The sequence below is a fragment of the Cololabis saira genome, chromosome 15 (genome assembly GCF_033807715.1).
Source record: "Cololabis saira isolate AMF1-May2022 chromosome 15, fColSai1.1, whole genome shotgun sequence".
NCBI lineage: Eukaryota > Metazoa > Chordata > Actinopteri > Beloniformes > Belonidae > Cololabis > Cololabis saira.
Window position 1 is genome coordinate 32,460,837 of NC_084601.1, and position 21,314 is coordinate 32,482,150.

At 38.6% G+C, this 21,314-nt stretch overlaps 1 protein-coding gene across 3 annotated transcripts; it reads left to right on the forward strand.

The window, feature by feature from the left end:
* The first annotated feature begins 685 nt into the window (after window positions 1-685).
* On the forward strand, window positions 686-16,944 carry znf384a (zinc finger protein 384 a). 3 transcript variants are annotated; one of them, XM_061741381.1, is made up of 11 exons: window positions 686-835; window positions 3,003-3,070; window positions 3,940-4,243; window positions 5,064-5,186; window positions 6,825-6,973; window positions 7,082-7,158; window positions 7,978-8,202; window positions 10,542-10,709; window positions 11,783-11,861; window positions 12,452-12,610; window positions 14,194-16,944. In XM_061741381.1, the coding sequence occupies exons 2-11, from the start codon at window positions 3,008-3,010 to the stop codon at window positions 14,599-14,601; spliced, it is 1,755 nt and encodes a 584-aa protein (XP_061597365.1). In that variant the 5' UTR covers window positions 686-835; window positions 3,003-3,007; the 3' UTR covers window positions 14,602-16,944. The 3 variants fall into 3 exon arrangements, with proteins under 3 accessions (XP_061597365.1, XP_061597367.1, XP_061597366.1); XM_061741382.1 differs by lacking the exon at window positions 686-835 and adding an exon at window positions 1,087-1,281; XM_061741383.1 differs by lacking the exon at window positions 10,542-10,709.
* Window positions 16,945-21,314: the final 4,370 nt, after the last annotated feature.

The following is a 21,314-nucleotide window of genomic DNA, read 5'->3' on the forward strand; positions in this document are numbered from 1 at the left end:
GGTAAAAATCTATTTGTTCATAAAGTAATAAGGTCGATTTTGACTCAACATAAATATAATCAGAAAAGAATAATAGTAAAGTTGAATTTGCAAAAATGAGCAGTGATTGCTTCCCATTAAAAGAATTATATTTATGCCTAATTATGGCATTCCAACTGACAAGACTATAGCGTTCAATTTAAGACAAACGGCCCATAATGACATGTCATTTCACCAAATCATATTTTATATTATGAGCCCCGCACAACGACTGGATATTAAATATATACACATATACCGGAAATGCTGTCTGGACGTTTGGTGTTGTGTCAAATTAACCAAGATCACACACAATCTGGTACAGGAAGTTAATGAATTCGTTACTCAGAAATCAGACAAAAAAACCGTGGTAAAATCCAACTATGCTGTTTTGAGAGTAAAACTCAGTGAGCCCAGCAGAAACTGATTATCATAATAATAGACATTTGGCAAAGTATTATTATCATCTGTGTTTTGTGGTCAAATGAACCCACTATGTCTTAAAATTGTCGTATACACTTAGACTAAAAGACAACCATGTGATTGAATTTATGATTGATATCGATTTTTTAATACCGATAAAATTAAAGCAGCTGTATGAAGCCCGGAACTTTATTTTGAATGAGACAACCGGAAGGTGTGCTGTCTAACTCCGTCCGACTCGACGTCTGTGAAAAGAACTGGAGGGAAAAAAAGGAAAAAATCGAAGAAAAAAAGGCCTAACTGAGGGCTTTTGTGGGGCGGATTTGGACAAAGTTTCCTAACTGTCCCGACCCGAGGAAGCTACGGGGGGGTTGCCGGGGAGTCCAGTTCACCGGTAATTAACGCAGGAGTTATAAGTCAGTTGTTAATTAACTGTTTTTTCCCCCCAGTGTGTCTGAGAGCCGTCGAGCCAGTAGCCGGAAGTCTGCGCGAAGCTGATTTTTTTTTTTTTCTGTCTTGTTTTTTTTTTTTTTTTTTTTTTTTCACTTGCGATTTTTTTTCAACTTCTGCAACGCGTTTTTTTTTGGGGTCTTGTTTTTTTTTTTTTTTTTTTTCATTTGTGATTTTTTTTTTTTTTTTTTCCTTTCTCTTCTCTGCGAGATGAGCAGGGAGTGAGCAGGAATGGAGGAAGATCAGCTGCAAACCGCTCCAGTTAGCAGTGTAAAGGCCTGCGTGCAGCTAGACCGAGCCAGCGAACAAAAGGAGGAAAATTAATGGAGGATAGTTAGCCCCGGCTGCTAAAGCTTAGTTTGTGGCTAAACAAATGGCTCCTGATAGCAGGTTAGGAGCCGCAGCCCGATCCTGCAGGATGATTTCCAATGTCAACATTTGTTCCCCTTCAAATTCATTTTTTTCTACCCAGATTTCACTGCTCTAGCTCTCGACTAGCAGTGTTCCCTCTCATCCAAAAAATGGCTCTCAGAGCACTGAAATACACCAATAACGCCCCCTTTTAGCAGAGTTGCGGCACAACTAAACGTGGAGAATGTATTTATCTGTCATGAACACTTCTTCTTTTTGTTATTGTTATTATTAATGTGGTTTTGCAGATGCAGGGGAGAGCGGAAGCTCGTGGAAAACAATGCAGAGTTGTGTTGCATGATATATATTGCGCTTACAAAATATGTTTCGAGATATGTTATGGTGACATTTTATTTTTTTTCATGGGCTTTCCATGCTGCACTAAACAGCCTAACAGAAATCGGTTATAAACCGCCAGTTCAGCTTACACGCATGCCTTTTTTTAATTATTTATTTTTATAACTGCATGGCATCCATAATATCCCCATGCATCCAGAAAGAATAACTGTTTCAAAATAATTTTTTTCTTTGGCCAATAAAGTGCACATGCATGCCAACCTAGAGCAATCAAACTATATACAGGACTGTCTCAGAAAATTAGAATATTGTGATAAAGTTCTTTATTTTCTGTAATGCAATTAAAAATAAAAAAAAAATGTCATACATTCTGGATTCATTACAAATCAACTGAAATATTGCAAGCCTTTTATTATTTTAATATTGCTGATTATGGCTTACAGTTTAAGATTAAGATTCCCAGAATATTCAAATTTTTTGAGATAGTATATTTGAGTTTTCTTAAGCTGTAAGCCATGATCAGCAATATTAAAATAATAAAAGGCTTGCAATATTTCAGTTGATTTGTAATGAATCCAGAATGTATGACGTTTTTGTTTTTGTAATTGCATTACAGACAATCACAATATTCTAATTTTCTGAGACAGTCCTGTACTTCCTTTTCTTTCCGTTCTGAGAAAAAATGAAAACGTGTCAGTGGGAGACAAACGAGGAAAATACGTTATAGGTTCAATGGATGTAAAACGAGTGCAGTGAGAAAACGTGCACTTTTTCATAAAAGCTGTCATTTCTAACATATTTTCAGTCAACATCGGCTTTTGTTTTTCCAAACTGATCACTCACATGTTGCTGATAAAGCAGCCACTTCAAGATTGTTTGATTTGGTCATGGCAACACATTTTATGTAAGAGACTAGAAGTGCATGGGCTGTGTTAATTAACAAGAAAAAAAAGAAAGACAGATGATCATTAATATTTTCTTAACTCTTTTCTATCTGTCTTTATGTAGAAATGTGTACATGCATCCCCATTGGGATGGACATCTTTGCCTGATTCCTTTCACATGCACTTCTCTATACATTAGATTAGTTAATGAAAAAGAAAATATGTCCCTTCAGCCACCCAGATTTGCATCGGGGGTCTCTCAATGCAGTTATTTGTTGTGTAAAGTAAACATAAAAAATGTTTTAACATTTGCTGTCTAGTTTTACTCTGATTCTTAAACTCAAAATGTTCAATTTGTACAAGTGTGGAGAAGAGGATGCATGGAAAGGAAACATGCTAAGATGTCTTACGTGCAGCCATGCATGGTCTCCTTTCATGTGACAATAAAAAAATTAAACAAAAAATCAATGAGGAGGGGGAGGACAGGTGTTTTCTAAGTGTGTTGCTTTTTAATTACAGAAATAATGGACGATTCCCATTTCAACTCATCATACTTTTGGTCTCCCGTCCCCACTGTACAAGGACAGGTAGAGACAACCTTATTGTTGGAATTGTCTTGAAATATACATGGTATAGTCGTATGTGTTCTGGCAAAAGATAGGCTGAAGCAATATATCTCTTTGACTGTTATGGAGATACTTTAAAGATGACTAGGCACCAAACAATGATTTGAATCTGATTTATTTTCTATAACACAATCATTCAATGTTAGCTTAGTTGCTGAAGTTGAGGTCACAGTGAAGTCTCTGAGTATTCTTTTTCCTTTGTGAATTTACTTGATCACGTGATCACTCCTGTCCCTCTCCTCTCTCATCTTTTCATTTCCTATTTGTCACTTTTCCTAATTTTCATGCTTACTTTTTGCATCTCACCATGATGGTGTTTTCTCTTTTCTCCCATGGCTTTCTTCTCCTCTTCTCTTCTTCTCCTCATCCTTGGTACATGCAACGTACTATTTCTTCTCCATTTCATATGGACACATCCTGGTATCCTTGTCACCTCCTCCCCCTTTTTATTTTGCTCTCTGTCTCTTTTCTGAACTTTTAACATGTTTGACTATTCTTCCCAATGCTTTTTCTTCAATTGTAATTTCCTCTGTCCTTCTGCCTCTTTCAACCTGTCTCACGTTCCCTCCATCTATATGTCCCATCTTTTGTTTGTCATCACATTGTTCTTTCCCCTCTCCTCACTTCTCATCCCATGTCCTCATCTCTTGCAAGCCTCCTCATTTACACTTCATCATTTCCTTCACTATTCTCACTTCCTCTGATCATTTCATCACTCCATCCCCACCCTGCCACCCTCATGAATCATTTTACTTTCACTATCATCATTTCCTCCCCCCTTTTATAATTTCACCCCTCCATCTCTCCTTCCTCTACTCACTGCTGTCTAGATCGAGAACGCCATGTTCCTGAACAAGGCAAAGGAGCAGATGGGTCAAGAGAAGAACAATGCGCCCCCTTTTCCTCACTCGTCTGCGTCTTCCACCTCATCTCCTCACTATCCCACAGCCGTGCTCGCCATCCCGAGCTCGGTGGATGGAGGGCCTGGGGTGCGGGTGGTGCCCAAACAGGAAGGAGGTGGCGGTGGAAACACTAATGTATCTTTGAGTGCGGTCGGGGGACATCTCCACCCTTCACACACCTCCCAGAATGTCACTGTTGTGCCTGTTCCCTCCACGGGTATCATGACTGCCGGTAAGTGAAGAGTCATGACCTTTTTTTTTTTTTTGTGCCTGGGTTGTGACATTTCCCAATTAAGTTGCTGTAGAGAAAGAAACCCAATGATTATTCATCAGCAGGTGCTACTTATGTTAATGTCACATGTTTTTCAGTATATAGTGTCGGTAAATACTAGTGTCATTTTCCAAATAGTATTGTTAAAAAAAAACAACTAAATTCTTTATAGTCTTTGTCACTACATCCAACCTTAGACATTCATAGCTGGTACAAAAGTCTAATATGTCAATATTAGACATGTTATTCACAGTTTTTGTTTTCTTTTTTGTGATCAACTGTTTTGTATTATTTTGTTGATGCATACAATTAAATTGAACAGTTATGGATGCAATTGTATAGCACCTTTAAGTCAACCGTCCCCCCACCCACCCTGTAACAATCCAACAAGACAACAATAACACAACAACAGGACAAAACAAGCAAGACAAGAAAAAGCAAAAAAAAAAAAAAAATTATAATTGATAAATGTTCAGTCAATATTCAGTTCTTTCAGGTTTTCAATGGCATGTGTCCATATTTTTAATGTCCTGGGTCCTGCACCATTATTTCTTGTCACTGAAAGTTCCATAATAGAATGTCCATAAACAGATTAAACCAGTGACATGTTGGTAGATCGTGTGGTGAAACGTGTTGGAAAAAATAGCATTGTTAAAAAAATTCTTTATAGTCTTTGTCACTACATCCAACCTTAGACATTCATAGCTGGTACAAAAGTCTAATATGTCAATATTAAACATGTTATTCATTTTCAAATCACAGTTTTTGTTTCCTCACTCAGCGGGTCTGGTGATCACCACCCCCCAGGGTACTCTGGTCCCTACGGCCTCGACGCAGTCGTTTGTTACCGGACACCACACTGCCACCACCATGATAGTGTCTGCACTTCACCCATCAAATGCAGGTAATACACATATACAGCACATTACCTATTTCAAAATATGTAAAATACATTACCGGTATATTCCTGCTGAATACAATATTTCAATTGGTACGGTATACATTTTAAGTAAGAGGAAAAATCTAGACCAAAGGTCGGTCACTTACTCTCTCTCACACACACACACACACACACACACACACACACACACACACACACACACACACACACACACACACACACACACACACACACAAACACTCTCCATCGATGAACTTCTGCTATTGTAAGTCTGCAAGTCATTGTAAGTTACACTGATATATTTGAGGAAAGAGAACAGCAGGTTTTAACACAACCAGCGCTGAATCACACCTGAAAAGTATTAAGGAGCAGTAAGAGACGCCAAGGCTAAAATCAATTACATAGGGGGTTGAGACGTTTTCATTCAACAGACATTTGAAAACTCTAGAACTATTTCTATAAACAGCAGAGAACCTAATGCCACAAATGAAAAATAAATAAAAAGTAATGGCATTCATTGCACTAATAATTCTGTAAATGTTTTTTGGTGCTTTTTTTGACACCTCAATGCCTTAAACTCTGCAAATGCTTATCTCTGCCTTGAATAGATGTATTTCTTTGTAATTTATTGAGTTTTTGAATATATTTTTTGTTATTTGCAGATAAATCATTGTTCTATTAAATAGTTTCTTGACGGAAGAACGTTGTAATTGTGTGATATGACATATCTGTGCATTTGATTTACTGAATTCATGTGTAAAACATATTTTAATTATTAATATCTTTTTATGTTTGTTTTTTTTTGGTCATTTTTTTATCATACAAACTGACTAAAGACCAGACCAAGTCTAATATACTGGGTGTAGACACATTGACTGTGTGCTATAAGAGTAGATTTTTGGTTTCAGTGACTTGACAATGTTTGACATGAACCATCCCAAGTTTTTCCAAAAGTTGTTTATCGTTTCTGCTCGCACAAAAAATAAATAACATCAAGGAAGTCATCTATACCACCATTAGGAACTGATTCCCTCTCATACCATCACAGACGCTGCCTTTTGCACCTTTAACTGATCATAGTTTGGATGTTCTTTCTCTTCTTTGGCACATGGAATCCAACATCTGTTTTCCACAAATGCAAACCAGAACATAGACTCAACTAATCACAGAACACGTGTCCGCTTGTTTTCTGTTCTTCTGAAATGTGTTTGTGGCCAGAGATCTCGCTGGTGATTCTGCACAGGGTTGATATATGGCTTCCTCCCTGCGTAACTCAGTTTCTGGTTGTATTTCTGTCTGCAGCAGGAGATTGTTAAATGACGGAGGTTTTTTCAAGGAACTTTTGAGCTGGACAGATCTATGTACTTGCTGTATGTCTGTTAAATATATTGATTTAAGTTTCATTAAAAAAGTATACCTTTTCAGCATGGTTTGTTAATCTCATTTAACTTTCCACAAAGTATTTTCAAATCAAAATGTATTCATTAGTGTATGTTTTTGTGTGTTGTTGATTCATAAATACATATTTTTCTTAATGTAATATATATTGATGATGTATCTGATTATTTTGAAGTATTAACAAGCCAGGCTCTTTTCATCCAGCACCCCTCCATTCATCATTTTCTGTTCCTTTCTTTTCAGATAAGAAAGAGGATGTTGGCCCTGCAGTTGTCATGCCGACGCCCTCAAAGCGAGGCCGGAAGAGCAAGCAGGTGATGAGCCGGATGGGTGGGGTCCTCCCTCCAGGGAGCGATGCATTGATATTGGCCCACCTTGCTGCTGGTGGACAGGTGAGCTTCCTCTGACCTTGATGTTTTATGTTGTGTGTAATTTTACACATTTACTGGTGTTGTATACATTATAGCTTACAATGAGTCTTTCTTTTTCTTGGGCTCCAGCACCACACTGCTGACCCATATGATCTGTCAAATGATGAGGATGATCACACCAGCAAAGATGGCCCTAAATCCTACAGGTAGTGGAAGAATCAAAGAAAAGCATTATTGATTTGCCTACTAATATAGAGGGAATGTGCATGACGTCACAAATGCGACTTCACAGCGGGTTACGCCCACTGAGTGGCAGAAAGACTGAGTGGCAGCGTAAACTTTCAGTTTGAGCAACTAGAAAACATCTAAAATGGGAAAGAGCTGTTGTGTGATCGACTGTACTCATAGATTTAGCAAGAAATCAGAGTTATCGTTTTGCAGACTGACGAAAAATAAGCTTAAGAGTAACAAATGGATCGCTGCAATTCGCAGAAACAAATTGATTCCAGGCACAGAAATGTGGATTCGTGGTTCCCGTTTTGTATCAGGTAATGTTGGGTTTTTGGGTAGCTAACGTTAAACGGTCAATTCATAAAGTTCGGTGTCCTCATCACTTTAATTTCGCCAACAAATCCTGCCTTGAAGTAGGACCAAGCGTCAAGACCTTTGTATGCCTTCAAGCTTTGCTTCATGTATGTCCCCGGCGTAGAAATTAAGTACATATAAATATCAGGAAACTGGATTTGTGGCCAAATATTAATGTCCATGGACCACTGGTTCTTGGGGTAACTGTACGGGTCACTGTCAAGTCCAACTGCCTTTAATTTAAGCCCATAATCAGCTGTTATCCCCTCTTTTCCACAGTTTCTCCACTAGTTGCAGCCATGTTTGCCACTCGTGCGAGTAAGGGGCTGGTCCAGTGGGGAAGTGACGTCAATGCATTCCCTCTATATGTTCTCTGTTACTTACTGCTGTTTTTACTTAACAACAACTATTCACCTGCATCTCACTTTTCACCTGCCAAGGTGTCGAATGTGTGCAGTTACGTTCTTCAGCAAGTCAGACATGCAGATCCACGCCAAGTCCCACACCGAGGCCAAGCCCCACAAGTGTCCCCACTGCTCCAAGTCGTTTGCCAACTCCAGCTACCTGTCCCAGCACATCCGCATCCACAGCGGGGCCAAGCCCTACACCTGCACCTACTGCCAGAAGACGTTCAGGCAGCTCAGTCACCTACAGCAGCACACACGGTACTGGGCCGGGCCGGGCTGGGTGGACCATATTTAGAGGTCCTGTGTGTGTGAGAGAGTGTGTGCTTGATTGGGTTTGTAATGTCAGTTTCAAGCATGTGCATGGACGTCTGCGTGGTGACGGACAAAGGGCAGGATATGATGCTGGGCTTGGGTCTTTGGGGAAAGTATTGACAGTGTAAAGCTCTTGTAAAACTCATAACAAACCTAAATTAATTTACGGTGGAGAGTTATTGTACCAATTTATCTGTGAAAATGAATTCACTTTGGATTATTCATTCCTAGTCAGGATGAGCTTTGCTTCTATATACAGTGGATGGATGCTACACCAGTTTATGTTTGGACTTGTCACCAGACGGTACTTTCACATCGCAAGTTGGTGCATGCTGCCGTTACCTTCTCATCTATTTCTTCAGACATTCCCTCTTTGATAGAACCCCCCCCCCTGCAGTCTAGTGTTGTTGTTTTTTTTTTAATCTTCAGTTAAAATCGAAAATTAATTCAAAATAATATTTGAAAGTAGAGTTTTTGCTACATATATACAGCATTTACATTTATAAACAGGGATTTTCAGTGGAAAGAGTTTGTCAACTAGAAAGTCCCCTTTTACCTGCTGGTACTTTTGGTTTTTAAGTGAATTGGGAAACGATTTAATCACCGTTGGGCTGACATGAAATGACCACGGATATTAACTGAAAAGAACAAAGTTGTAAAGTTTCTCATGCAGGCTCTGAAACGTGCAGGACCCAAAGTGGGATGACGTCCATCATCCAATTAAACAATTACTCCAATTAAACCAGAAACTCGGAAAATTAACTGGATTTACATCTATTTTTATGGGTACATAACAGCTTTCAGCACATTGAGGCTAACAAGACTGCAATAGTAAAAATATTTTTTTGTCTTTTCTGTGTATATCGATTTTTAAACGGCATTATTCTAAACCCAAAGCCTGAGTAATTTTTGAAACGGGAATCTATTCAACAAATTAACTAGTGGCAGCTCGTGCAGCGGGTCTTCACTCTGATACCTTTTTTTAACTCTTCACTCGTTCAGGTGTCTGGATAATGACAATAGGGGTTATATCATATTATTTAACTGGGAATTATAGTTTAAAATAATACGCCCTCCTTACGTTCACTGACATTTTACTACACTTAGTTTACCTGGATGTTTTTACACGTCAACAATATTCATATATCATTGACTACGTTTACATGCAGTCAAAATTCGGGTTATTGCTAATATTCCGGTTACTGAAACATTCAGAATATTCCGTTTACATGCGTGAGCAAACATGGTTATCCCTGTATACATGGTAATTAATCATTAGGGATATCTCCATTAAAACAGCGACGTGCGGAGAACATCATGACGCAATTCCCGTCATTTCCGCTTCTTCTTCCTGTATCCAAATTCAAAACAAATGCTGCTTCGCTCAACTTCTTGTAAATCTCGCTATCCCGGTACTTTCTAGCGTCTACAAATGCCAAAATGTTCATATCCTTCATTACATTTATAAAATGATTAGTCTCATCCTCACTCCTCACACGCAGAAAACAAATTCATGTTCCGTTTGATCGTGATATCCCGTTAGACGTTTACATGACCAAATATTCGGGTTTTAAAAGGAGAAACCCAGGGGTCATGAGCAAATTCGGGTTATCCAAAGAGGTTATTGGTGTTTACATGGCCGTGCAAAACCGGGTTATTGCTAATATTCAGATTTTAAAAGGGTTATTGACTGCATGTAAACGCAGTCATATATGATGTAAGTGACCAAAGAACATTCCTCACCTCCATACTTTCATCATTTGGGTAAATGTATTTATTTTTCGTGGGATCTTGATGGTCACATCTTCATTTCCCTCATTGTCATTGTTTGAGCTTTTAATTTCAAACAGGAAGCTGTGCTCCTCCGATCCGCCGCCCCCCTCCCCCTTTGAATCACATTGCAGCTTGACTGAAGTAGCGTCAGAAAACCCACACTCACACTCCACTCACAGCTGGACACACCACCTGGAGAGAGAGAGAGAGAGAGAGAGAAAGAGAGCGAGAGAGAGGGAGAGAAAGAGGGAAGTGTGACTGTGCTTGCTGTATGTTAGTTCTGTGTTTTCACAACTCAGACACAGCACAAAGAGCACACCGTTAAACTCGACGATCTGCGATCGACGTAACTGATCGCAGATCCTTTAAACTTTCACGCATGATTTGGTCTTCGGTTCTACGTGAAGTTTGGTCATGCTGTAGCTTAAAAATCTCTCGCTGTCTCTCTCTCTCTCTGTGTTTCTCTCTCCCCTCCACCCCCTCGACCCTCCGATCCCGGCTTGCCGAGTTAGAAACCATACTGAGGCCAAGCCCCACAAGTGTCCCCACTGCTCCAAGTCGTTTGCCAACTCCAGCTACCTGTCCCAGCACATCCGCATCCACACCGGGGCCAAGCCCTACAGCTGCAGCTACTGCCAGAAAACATTCAGGCAGCTCAGTCACCTACAGCAGCACACACGGTACTGGGCCGGGCCGGGCTGGGCTTTCAACTCTCTGCTGTCTTGTTTTCAGTGCATGCACGGGAGCAGGTCTATGGAACATTGTTTCACGTTGATTGTTGGATATTTTTCAATGTTTTTTGGAGCATCAACCAAGATCTGGCTCTTAATAATCTCCTTCCTTCATTGATCTCCTACTATTGATTACTTATATCAATATAAGGAGCCGTTTCAGAAGTTTCCCTAATGAATGGGTCATTGGCAGACTGCGTTGCTAGCTGCATCGTTTAATCCAAAGCTTTTGGTTTAGTCTTAGAATTAACTTAAGACAGGTGTAGAGTGCTTTCAAGGCATGAGTAGCCACAAAATTGCATCAGATCATTGCAAAGTAATTTATTTTTCCAAAATAAACTCCTTCTTCAGGCAGCACGATTAGAAGTGGAAGGACCTAAAATATTAGAAGGGATGGAATTAGTTTTGCTTAGTGATGCACCGTTTGTTCGGTAACCGAAATTGTTTGGCCGAAAATGGCAAAAAAAACACTTTTGGTGTTCGGTGGAATAAGTGGGAAAAAAAACGAACAATTAATAACGGCGTTGTAATATAAGGAAATAGACTGGCCGCCCCTATAACGGTTGCGCACCACAAACATAAATCGTTGGCCAACCAAAAAGTAACCACATAAGAATTTTACCTAACATTCACCAGGAGGTGGAACCAAAACAACAATGCTGGGAAATATAAAAATGTTCAGTTTTTTATGTTCAATGAATATTTTCTACCTTGTAATTTTGTGAAAGATTTTTTTCTTTGAAAAGCATGCCTAAATCAAATTTATTTGATTTATGCAATGGTGAAAAAATTGGCAAAATAAATGAAAAACTGCAAAGAACCATGTTCGGTATTCGGCCAAGTGTTTATTATTATTTTCGGTTTCGGTTTCGGCCACAAATTTTCATTTCGGTGCATCACTAGTTTTGCTGCTTCTGTCCTGCTCTGTGTGCAGTGTGGCTTTGTTGCAAACACAGGACTATTGTGTGTCCTTCGCTATAGAGCTGACTAAAAACAATTCATTGATCTTTTTTCTTTTCCAGAATTCATACCGGTGATCGCCCTTACAAGTGTAATCATCCTGGTTGTGAGAAAGCTTTTACTCAGTTGTCGAACCTGCAGGTGAGTGAATACTCAGGTTTCTGGCTCCCTGATGTCCCTTAAATCCCCCTCTAGAAGACTCGTATACCATTTTATGTAATTTATCATGTGACGCTGTGAAAGCGTGTGTGACTCTTAATCTGTTTAGAAGCACAAGAGAAAACAAGTGATTAATGTGTGCGAGACCAAACAGAAATGGACCAGATTGAACTTTGTCTTTGGAAATAATTTTTTTGTCCAGGAATAAATGTCAGTTCATTTAAAGTGTGGCACAGCTGAGTTTTGGCGCATGCTGACATCCTCTTAACAGTGGATGAACTGTAGCATTGTTACTGAAGATGGTCATTGAGACTGCTGTAACTGGCTGTTCGCAAAAGCAAAAAATGTGTTTTAAATCTGCATATCCAAATCAAAAGCCTAATTTTCACCAAACAAAAAAGTAAAAATTGGATATTCAGGTCCATCCCTCCACATGACACGGCTCCTTCTCTTCATTTTAGACTAAATACTTCAAACACAAATCTAGACTTAATTTCTGGTTCACGTGTAACTTGTTTTTGATTGATCCAGCATTCATATTTGTAACTCAGCTATTAAATGTCTCCTTTCAGTCTCACCGTCGGCAGCACAACAAAGACAAGCCGTTCAAGTGCCACAACTGTAACCGTGGTTACACGGACGCTGCCAGCCTGGAGGTGCATCTGTCCACACACACCGTCAAACATGCCAAGCTGTTCTCCTGTGGCCTCTGTAACAGATCCTACACATCGGTACGCTACCCCGACTCCTCCCTCATCAGATATCAGATCGTTTTACAGACTGCTGTCTTTCTGTGATGCACCTGTAAAACACGAGTCCTGCTTTCAGATGGGTTTATAAATCCTTTGCTGCGAATACTGTTATTCATAATAGGACATAACCCTCGGTAAAAGGAGTTTCCTCCAGATAGTTATTGCAGAATCTGGTATCTTATCTAAATATCTGTTTTTTTCCACTCATTCATTCATTCATTCATTCATTCATCCCCATTTAGCGCAGTCAGAGTTTAAGCCATTTATCATGTTGACGTTGACTATAGCTAAACTTGACACTCCAACACAAAAGAACAAGCATTATCATAGTTATTTGATTTTATCATCTGTTCTGTATGTTACTGAATCCAAAAATGTGTTTTGTTTAGATTCTTAGAGGAATCATTTTGAATAACTTTGACCAACATTTTCTTGACTGAGTCTGTATCAGTCTGGCAGCTCAAGATTTACAGGACATATATTTCCCTTTTTCAGGATAAGAAACCAAATGCCAATTAAAGCTGCAAGCAGCGATGAACGGGCCTCGCGTGTGCATTTTTCACCAATAAAGGTCAAGGACTCAAAACTAAGTCCGATGACACCACTCATGACTCTTTATGTCAAACCATTCAAAAGTTATGGCAGAAAATTGGTCGATATTTGATAGTCCCTATCAGATGATGGGGTGAGGCTAATTTGCACCAAAATATGTTCAAGGACTCAAAACAGAGTCTGATGACACCACCCACGACTCTTTATATTAAAAGGTATTGTGACATAATTTTTAACATGCTTTTAACACTATTAAAAGTCTTGGCCAATATCCCTCAAATGTGTCTAAAAGGGTGTAACAAGAAAAACTTCACTCCAGTACTCCATGCCTGGCTTTTTTTATGACGGTGTTTTTTGCCTGTGAAAAACGCGTCCTTTTCCCCCTTTCCTGTCAATCATTGCCCCGCTCCTCCTCCCAGTCGCCACGGTAACGCTTCTGACTGAGAAAAGTAATGCGCATCGTTGCAGGATGGAGACGCACATTTTGATGTATAACACACCTGGGTGCACGTTACGGTTCGGGCGAAGAAGCGGCCAAAGAAATGGCATAAATTGCGGCAAAATTACATGATTAATTCAAAATGGGAGACTTCCTGTTTGGTTTCGGCCATGGCGCCAAGAGACGTTTCTTTAAGTTGCGACATGATACAGGTGTGTACCGATTTTCGTGCAAGTACGTCAAACCGTATTGTGGGGCTTGAGGCACAAAGTTTTCTAGGGGGGGCTGTTGAGTCATTAGGCCACGCCCAGTAATGCAAACTATTAAATATCAAATTTTTCGCCAGGCCTGGCTTGCGTGCAAAATTTGGTGACTTTTGGGGCATGTTTAGGGGGAAAAAAGGCCCTCCTTTCGTCGGAAAAAGAAAAACGAGGAAAAAGAAAAACGAGAAAAAAAGAAATTCCTACAGATACAATAGGGCCTTCGCACTGTAAGTGCCCGGGCCCTTATAATGGTTAAATTGTGTTTTATTACCTACCTTGATGCACTCTACTTTCCTGTTTTCCTCCAGGAAACCTACCTGATGAAACACATGAGGAAGCACAACCCCGACCCCTTGACTGTGGCGGCTACGGTGGCTGCTCAGCAGGCCCAGGGCCTGACGCCGGGCGGGGGAGGCCGGGGTCGGGGCCGCGGCCGGGGGAGAGGAGGCGGCCGGGGAGCCCAGCTCCAGAGCCAGACTAACCCTAACAACAGCAACCAGAACCCGACTGCTGGACCTCCGGGCAGCTACCAGCCAACCCAGCAACCCACAGAATCTGTGGTCCCATGCCCCTTTGATTTGCACCAGTACAAGACAGTGGCAGCCAGTGAAATCCAGTACAAACCGGTCACGGTGGCGGACCTTCCCGTGACCCATAAAGACCTCTGCCTGACTGTCTCCACATCAGCCATACAGGTGGAGCACATGAACTCATAGGCTGCATATTCCTACTCTGCTAATGGGATTAATAATTGTGTCTGCAGTGTAAAAAGGTCCATCTGAACAAGTAACATAACTGTATTCATCATTACAGTCTTCTTAATGTTGAAGTTTTTACTTCTGTCACGAAGCAGATGAAAATAATTGGTGGAATTAGTAAATATTCATTTTTAAGTGACTGGTATACAGTCAAAAGGCAAAATTCAAAATAATTCAACCAGTTTAGAAGCTCTAATGTTGAGTACAGCAATCAATTACTTGTTAAAACACAGATATTTTATGAAAGTCCACCTGCTATGTTCCTCTGAGCAGAACTTCTGGTCTAGGATGTCGACCGGTCAACAGTTTGGACACAAACGAACGCGTGGATGCGTCCAGGCCTGGCTGGTACTTTCTGTAGCTTATTCTTCAGCCTGGAGGCACATTCCTCTAACTTAGAAAAAAACATTCAAATGTTATTTTTTTCCTCCTTTAATGATCTTTTAATCATAGATCATGATTAAAATAAAATCTGTACTATTCACAGGTAATCAACTATTAATTAGTCATATGTTTGCCATATGTGATAGTTGTGTAAAATACTTAAACCAGCAGTCCTGCTCGGAGGGACCTTTGGTGGACGAAGGTGTAAAATATCTGTAAAATGAAACAAAAAAAGTACACTAGTCTTCACATTTATGGTGCATAGAATAGTATAATTTTGAGGGCATCTAGATCACATTTATCTTGACATTCTTCAATATTTAGTTCAAACCTAAACGAGGGGGAGAGAAAGAAGAAAAGGAGAGACTCACAACAGCAACTAAAACGCAAGTGCATTTGATTACTGTAAAACCCGAGGACGAACAGAGAAAAAACGTGTCTTTGGTGTTTGATTGGCATCGAAGCCAGAGGAAAAACTGCAAATGAAGAAGAGCAGGAGGAAGAAACGTGGTGGTGCGTTGGGACTACGGTTAAACTTTGCATTTAAGTCTCAAAGGCAAGAATCATAATCTGACTCCCTCGTCTTCCTCTCAGACAATGGGGAATCATTTCTTTCTCGGAGTCCAAAGTACCGAGGAATAAAAAAAAAGAGACTGAGTGGTGCAAGAATGTACTCAATGTGAGGAATCTGCAGCGCAGTGAGATGGAAACACTTGTCTAGAAAAGGAGCTGAGGGGTCAGAAACAAAGCACTTGTTGAAGCTGATACCATACGCCTGTTTGTCATCGTTCGTCTTTTTTTTCTTTTATAAATATATATATATATATGTGTATATATATATATTTCATGTTTGTATTTTTCTACCAACAGAGAAACGTGTGACCGTACACAGAAAACAAAGCGAGTGCATGAATGTGACAGAAACCGAAAGACGAGTCCAGAAAAAGAAAGACTAAGTCCAGCGTCTCGTCCCATTTGTGTTGTTATTCAAAGAGATTTAGTTTATAATCTTCCAACGAGTGAAGGCAGCCCAACCCGGCATCGTCTGGGGGGCTAATTATGAGAGAAACATGGCTGATAGGTACTGTTATCAATTTCTTTTTTTCTTTTTTTAAAGAACTTTTCATACATATTGTTACTCCTTTCATTATAACTGTATTGCTAGTGTTATCTACATTATATCCAGTCTGAGGCATTATGGTATTGCATTATGCTGTACATAAAATAGATAGGTAGAACTTTTTCATCATCTGTAAAAGGGAAGTACGTGTTGTGTACAGAATATATGAAAACTGAAGAACTTCAATTAACATTTACCAAATCACTGGCTGCGTCCCAGGTCACGTTGAGTGTTCGTGAGGTGGAAGTGCCAAGTTCAGCAAGGCCTGCAAATACTTGGTCATTGCTCAAATAATTGATTAAATCAATATAGGTTGTTTTGGCGCAATCATGCTCGCCATTTGCAAGTGTATTTTTAAGTTTATTTTGTTATTATTATTAAATTATCTGTAACCAGCGCAGGTGTTTGGTGGGCTCTTCCCTTAGGGAACCATGGTAACAGGACAGCCCAATATTTATTCTGGTTTTCATTTGTAGAAAGTCTGACGGTGATCACACATGACACCGTACCAGTGACTGAACGGTTGAACGGACTGACCTGGGACGCTGCTCCAGCCGTCTTTACCCAATCAAAATGTTCGCGTCGGTCTGTGCAACAGGCCGATGGCGCTCATGTGTACTCCACCTTGTATTTCCTTGTGTTTTTATGAAAAATAACGTACCACTGCTCCTGATCAGACAGTTATTAATTGTTCTCTTATGCTACACTCTTGCATACTGTATGCAGTTAAACTTCTTCCTCATCTGAACAGACTGTTTCTTCCCCTATGGAGAATAAAGTTTAAAAACAATGACAAATTCTTACCGTTTGAATTGTGTCACTGAAATCTAAACTGTATGTTACTAACAATGACCCTGACGGCGTGCATGATTCATGCTGATTGTTTGCAGTTTTTTGCACATGATGTTAATGATTATTTAGTCTACGAAAATTAAAAAGATTCCCCAGCAATTTAATTTGAACTGCAAGGTATTCTGTGTGATAACTGTTGCAAAAGGAGCAGATGAATCAGCTTCATGTGTGATGGAAATTGCACGTCGCTGGGGATACACTGTAAAAGGAGCTGCAGGAGTAGCTTCTCATTTGAAGGGAGAAGACTGTAACTCCGTTTCCAGGTATTTCCCCGTCTACAACAGCTTCACCCTGCATCACTGCAAAGTACAAAGAGATTCTGTTGAGAACAAACCTGAACTTTGTTGAAATTGCAGGATTTTCAAAGCTTTGGAGGGAAAAATATTAAGAAACAGCAATCCCCATCTGTCTGTGAAGATAATTGTTACTGAAATTGTTTTGTCTGGACTGTTGAGATGGCTTTTCATTGCAGATGCCTTCAAGGTCATGATCCATGTAGACCTCTGCTCACTGCAGCACGCCAGAGCCACGGCTGAAGTTTGAGTCTTGGAAGTTACACCTTTGGTCTGATAAGACCAACCTTGAGCTGTTTGGGCACATAGTTGCTGCTTTAGTTTGACCAAGGATGGCAGAGCTCATCAACCTATATCAGTTGGTGGGAGGTTGAGGCTGTGGGGCTGTTTTGGCACTTCAGGCACAGGGAACATTGGCGTACTTGCTAACCATCTGACCCATTTTGTCCATTCCTCCCTTTGTTTTGTTGCAGTACTGGATCAGTTCTGGTTTCTTCTTCTGACTGATGTCATCCGCTGCTTCGTCATCATTCATAGTGCTCAGGAGGACAACAGCCTTTCCCTTCACCTGCTGCACATATCTCACCATGGTCATGTTGGCTTTCAATCCAAATTCGGAACTATAAATCTCAGATGGCTTCATGATTGGTGGTTTGTCTGGCTTGTTCTGGCGAAAAGTCCCGACAATAGTCAGATTCTTGTCAAGGAACGTCTCAGCAAGAGGGACACCCGTGAAGAAGTTGTCCATTGTAATGTCATAACAATAATGTAATACTTTCTAAAGAAACATTGGAACAATGGAAAAACAATACTTGCATGTAGTAGATGTGCCATGCCAAATAGTGCTGTAATTGTGTGTGGAAACTTGATGTAGAAATGTTTATAAAGTAAGGGAAAATAAAAATAACTTGTGCTAAATACAGTAATAAAGATACAGTATTTGCGGCATAATTGGATTAGTAAATGATGAAATAAGTTTACTTTAAAGATATATCATGGAAACCATACATAAAATCACAGAAAATGAATATGGGTCATTTATTCTTACCCATATTGTGCATCAGAAGGTTAGGGATTAAAAAGGGGTTTTATTCAAAAAGTTATAAAGTTGAAAATAGAATAAGGATATTTTATGATAAAAAAAAAAGTTAATTGAGGAATATCTTGAAGAATTAATGACGATATTAATTTTTTTGCAAAAATATATATTAAAAAAAAACTTTTGACCCAGGTTGTGCATCAAATGGTTGAACATTAAAGTACAGCAGTGTTCGTTCACTTTTCTTATTTGACATAAATTGCTACTACTAATTACTTTTTTTATATATAAATGTATTATTGAAATATACAAAACAACAGATATACAGTAACAAACAGTAGATTGTTGACAGTACATAAAAGTATATTAATTTCATCAGGGGTAGTTATATATATTAAATCAAAGTAAGTCATTACAAGAGATGGTTTAAAAAAATAAATAACTAAATAATACATAAATCGAGAGTACAAAAAATAAATAAATAAATCAAAGAAGGATTTCAGGAAAAAAACTTTTCATAATGGCTCAATAAGGTATTACTTTTTTTGTTATTTAACAAAATCAGAGATTTAAGCAAAGAGTTAAGTTCCAGGAGAAAAGGAGCAATCTTAGGTAGTGATTTTGCAAATTTTTGTTTGTGAATAAAACATTTTGCATATAGGATAACAAAGTTTATCAGGTATTCAAGAGCAATCTTCTGAGTTAACATAATAGCAAATAACATCTTTAAGGCTAAGAGAGTATGTAGATTTAGCAGCATCAAAAAAACAAGTTTCAACATCATTCCAAAACTTTTTAGAGATATCACAATAAAAGAACAGATGTGAAATTGTTTCAGTATTATGATTACAAAAGTACAGGAATCACACTACCAATACTACTTTCACAGTACTGTAATTTGAACTAAAAATGCCCAAACTTATCTCGCTTGAAGCCTTTCGCTCTTTTCTAAAAGACCGACAGTGGGAATCCTTTCGGCAGTGCCTGTGTTTTTAAACTACATGTGCCCTTGTTTTAAATTTTAAATTATTACTGAAGTTGTTGTTTTTACATGTTACTGAAGTCACCACTATTGCACTTTTGCGAAAACAGTTTGCACTCTCATTTTAATGTGTATTTTGCGATTACTGTTATTTGTGTGTTATTTGTGGACGTGTGCTGTTGCCTTCCTTGGCCAGGTCACCCATGTAAAAGAGGTCTTGACCTCAATGGGTCTTTTTTATCTAGTTAAATAAAGGTGAAATAAAAAAATAAAAACCTTTTATTTATAACTGTCTTGACCTTTCCTTATTGTTTTCTATGCATCTGATTCTATTCCTCATACCTGTTTTATTCTCCTGTTTTATTTATGTATTTATTTTATTCTCCATGTATTTACTTACTCATCTTTATTATTAATAAATAATTAATAATTACTAGATATTTTTATAATTTACTCCATCAGTGTATGTGCTGTTCCACACTATTTTTTTTTTTTAATTTAACATTTTCAAAAAGTACAATGATTATCTTATATCTTCATATATCTTCACATTATGCACTGTCAAGTTGAACTATAACATATAAAGAGTATGGTTTTGATTGCTTTTGAATTTGTAGTAAACTTAATAGAGTCCAGATACTGATCAAATTCACAATGAAAAGTAAAAAAGAGGGTTTGTTACAACCAAAAACGTAATAACGGCCAATAACGTAATAACTGCCAATAACGTAATAATTTTGGCCATTTCAAATGTAATAAAGCCAATAGTGTAATAATGTGCCAATAATGTAATAAAACTTTTGAGCCAATAACGTAATACCTTTTTGCCGATAATGTAATAAGGCATTACATTATTGGCTGGTTATTACGTTATTGGCCTGATATTAAAAAAAACCTTTCAAAATGTAATAACTGGTGCTGATAATGTAATAACACATAAATATGACAGCAGCTCTTGGAAATAAAGTTTTTTTTTGCAGTTTTTGGGCAGTTAGTGCATTATTATTTATTTCCAATCCCAAAATCTGAAATGCAGTGTACAATACACAGGATAGAACATGAACAATCAAAATTAAATCAAAACTGTTCCTTCTCAAATGAAAAGTAGCTTTCACTCATATTCACAAAATATGGAGCAATACAAACATCTACACAGCTGCTTTATCATTACCGTAAAAAAACAAAAAAACAACAACAACTTTGAAACGTCACTTTAGCCAACATGGGGCCTGTAAGCTCAATGTGTTGATGTAGTTTTTAATTTTCAAACATGTAAAACAAAGTTAGACATATGAACCCTGCAGAGCATTAATTTTAGATCTCCAACAGCTGGTTTCAGTAGTGATCTATTTGTTGACTGGTTAACAGAAGTATGTTACAAGCGTCCTGAGGCGTCTCTCTCTTATTTCCAATCAAAAAATCTGAACTGCAATATATAATATGCATACAGCAAAAACATGAACAAAAAAATAAAAACTGTTCCTCCCCAAATGAAAAGTAGCTTTCGCTCATTTACAAATGTGGAAAAAAAACTTAAAATAGTTGACAAAGGAGGAATCATAACAGACAACTGGCATTACTTCTTCCAGTATATGTCTTTGATTTTGTACTGCCCGAAAGTCAGATGAGTAAGGAGTATCCAGGCTTTCATCCATCGGCTGTCCTTGCTAAACAACTCCTTTATTCTTGTGCTCAGACCACTGTTGCGTCCAGCAGCCTTGTACAGCTTCATAACTGCTGCACCTTAAATGTTTATAATTTTGTACATAGAAATTCCACTTTTGTCTATTGTTCATTTGTTTATTTAACACCTTAACACCATAGAGAGCGAAACTACCGGAGTCAAATTCCTTGTTGGACATTGTTCGAACCTGGCCAATAAAGCTGATTCTGATTCTGATTCTGATAACACTAATAGAACAGTCATTTTCTTTCTCTAGTTCTAGGCTCTCCTCAAGTGTTTCTCTGATATAGAGGTTGGGATGAAATGGTGCCGATAGT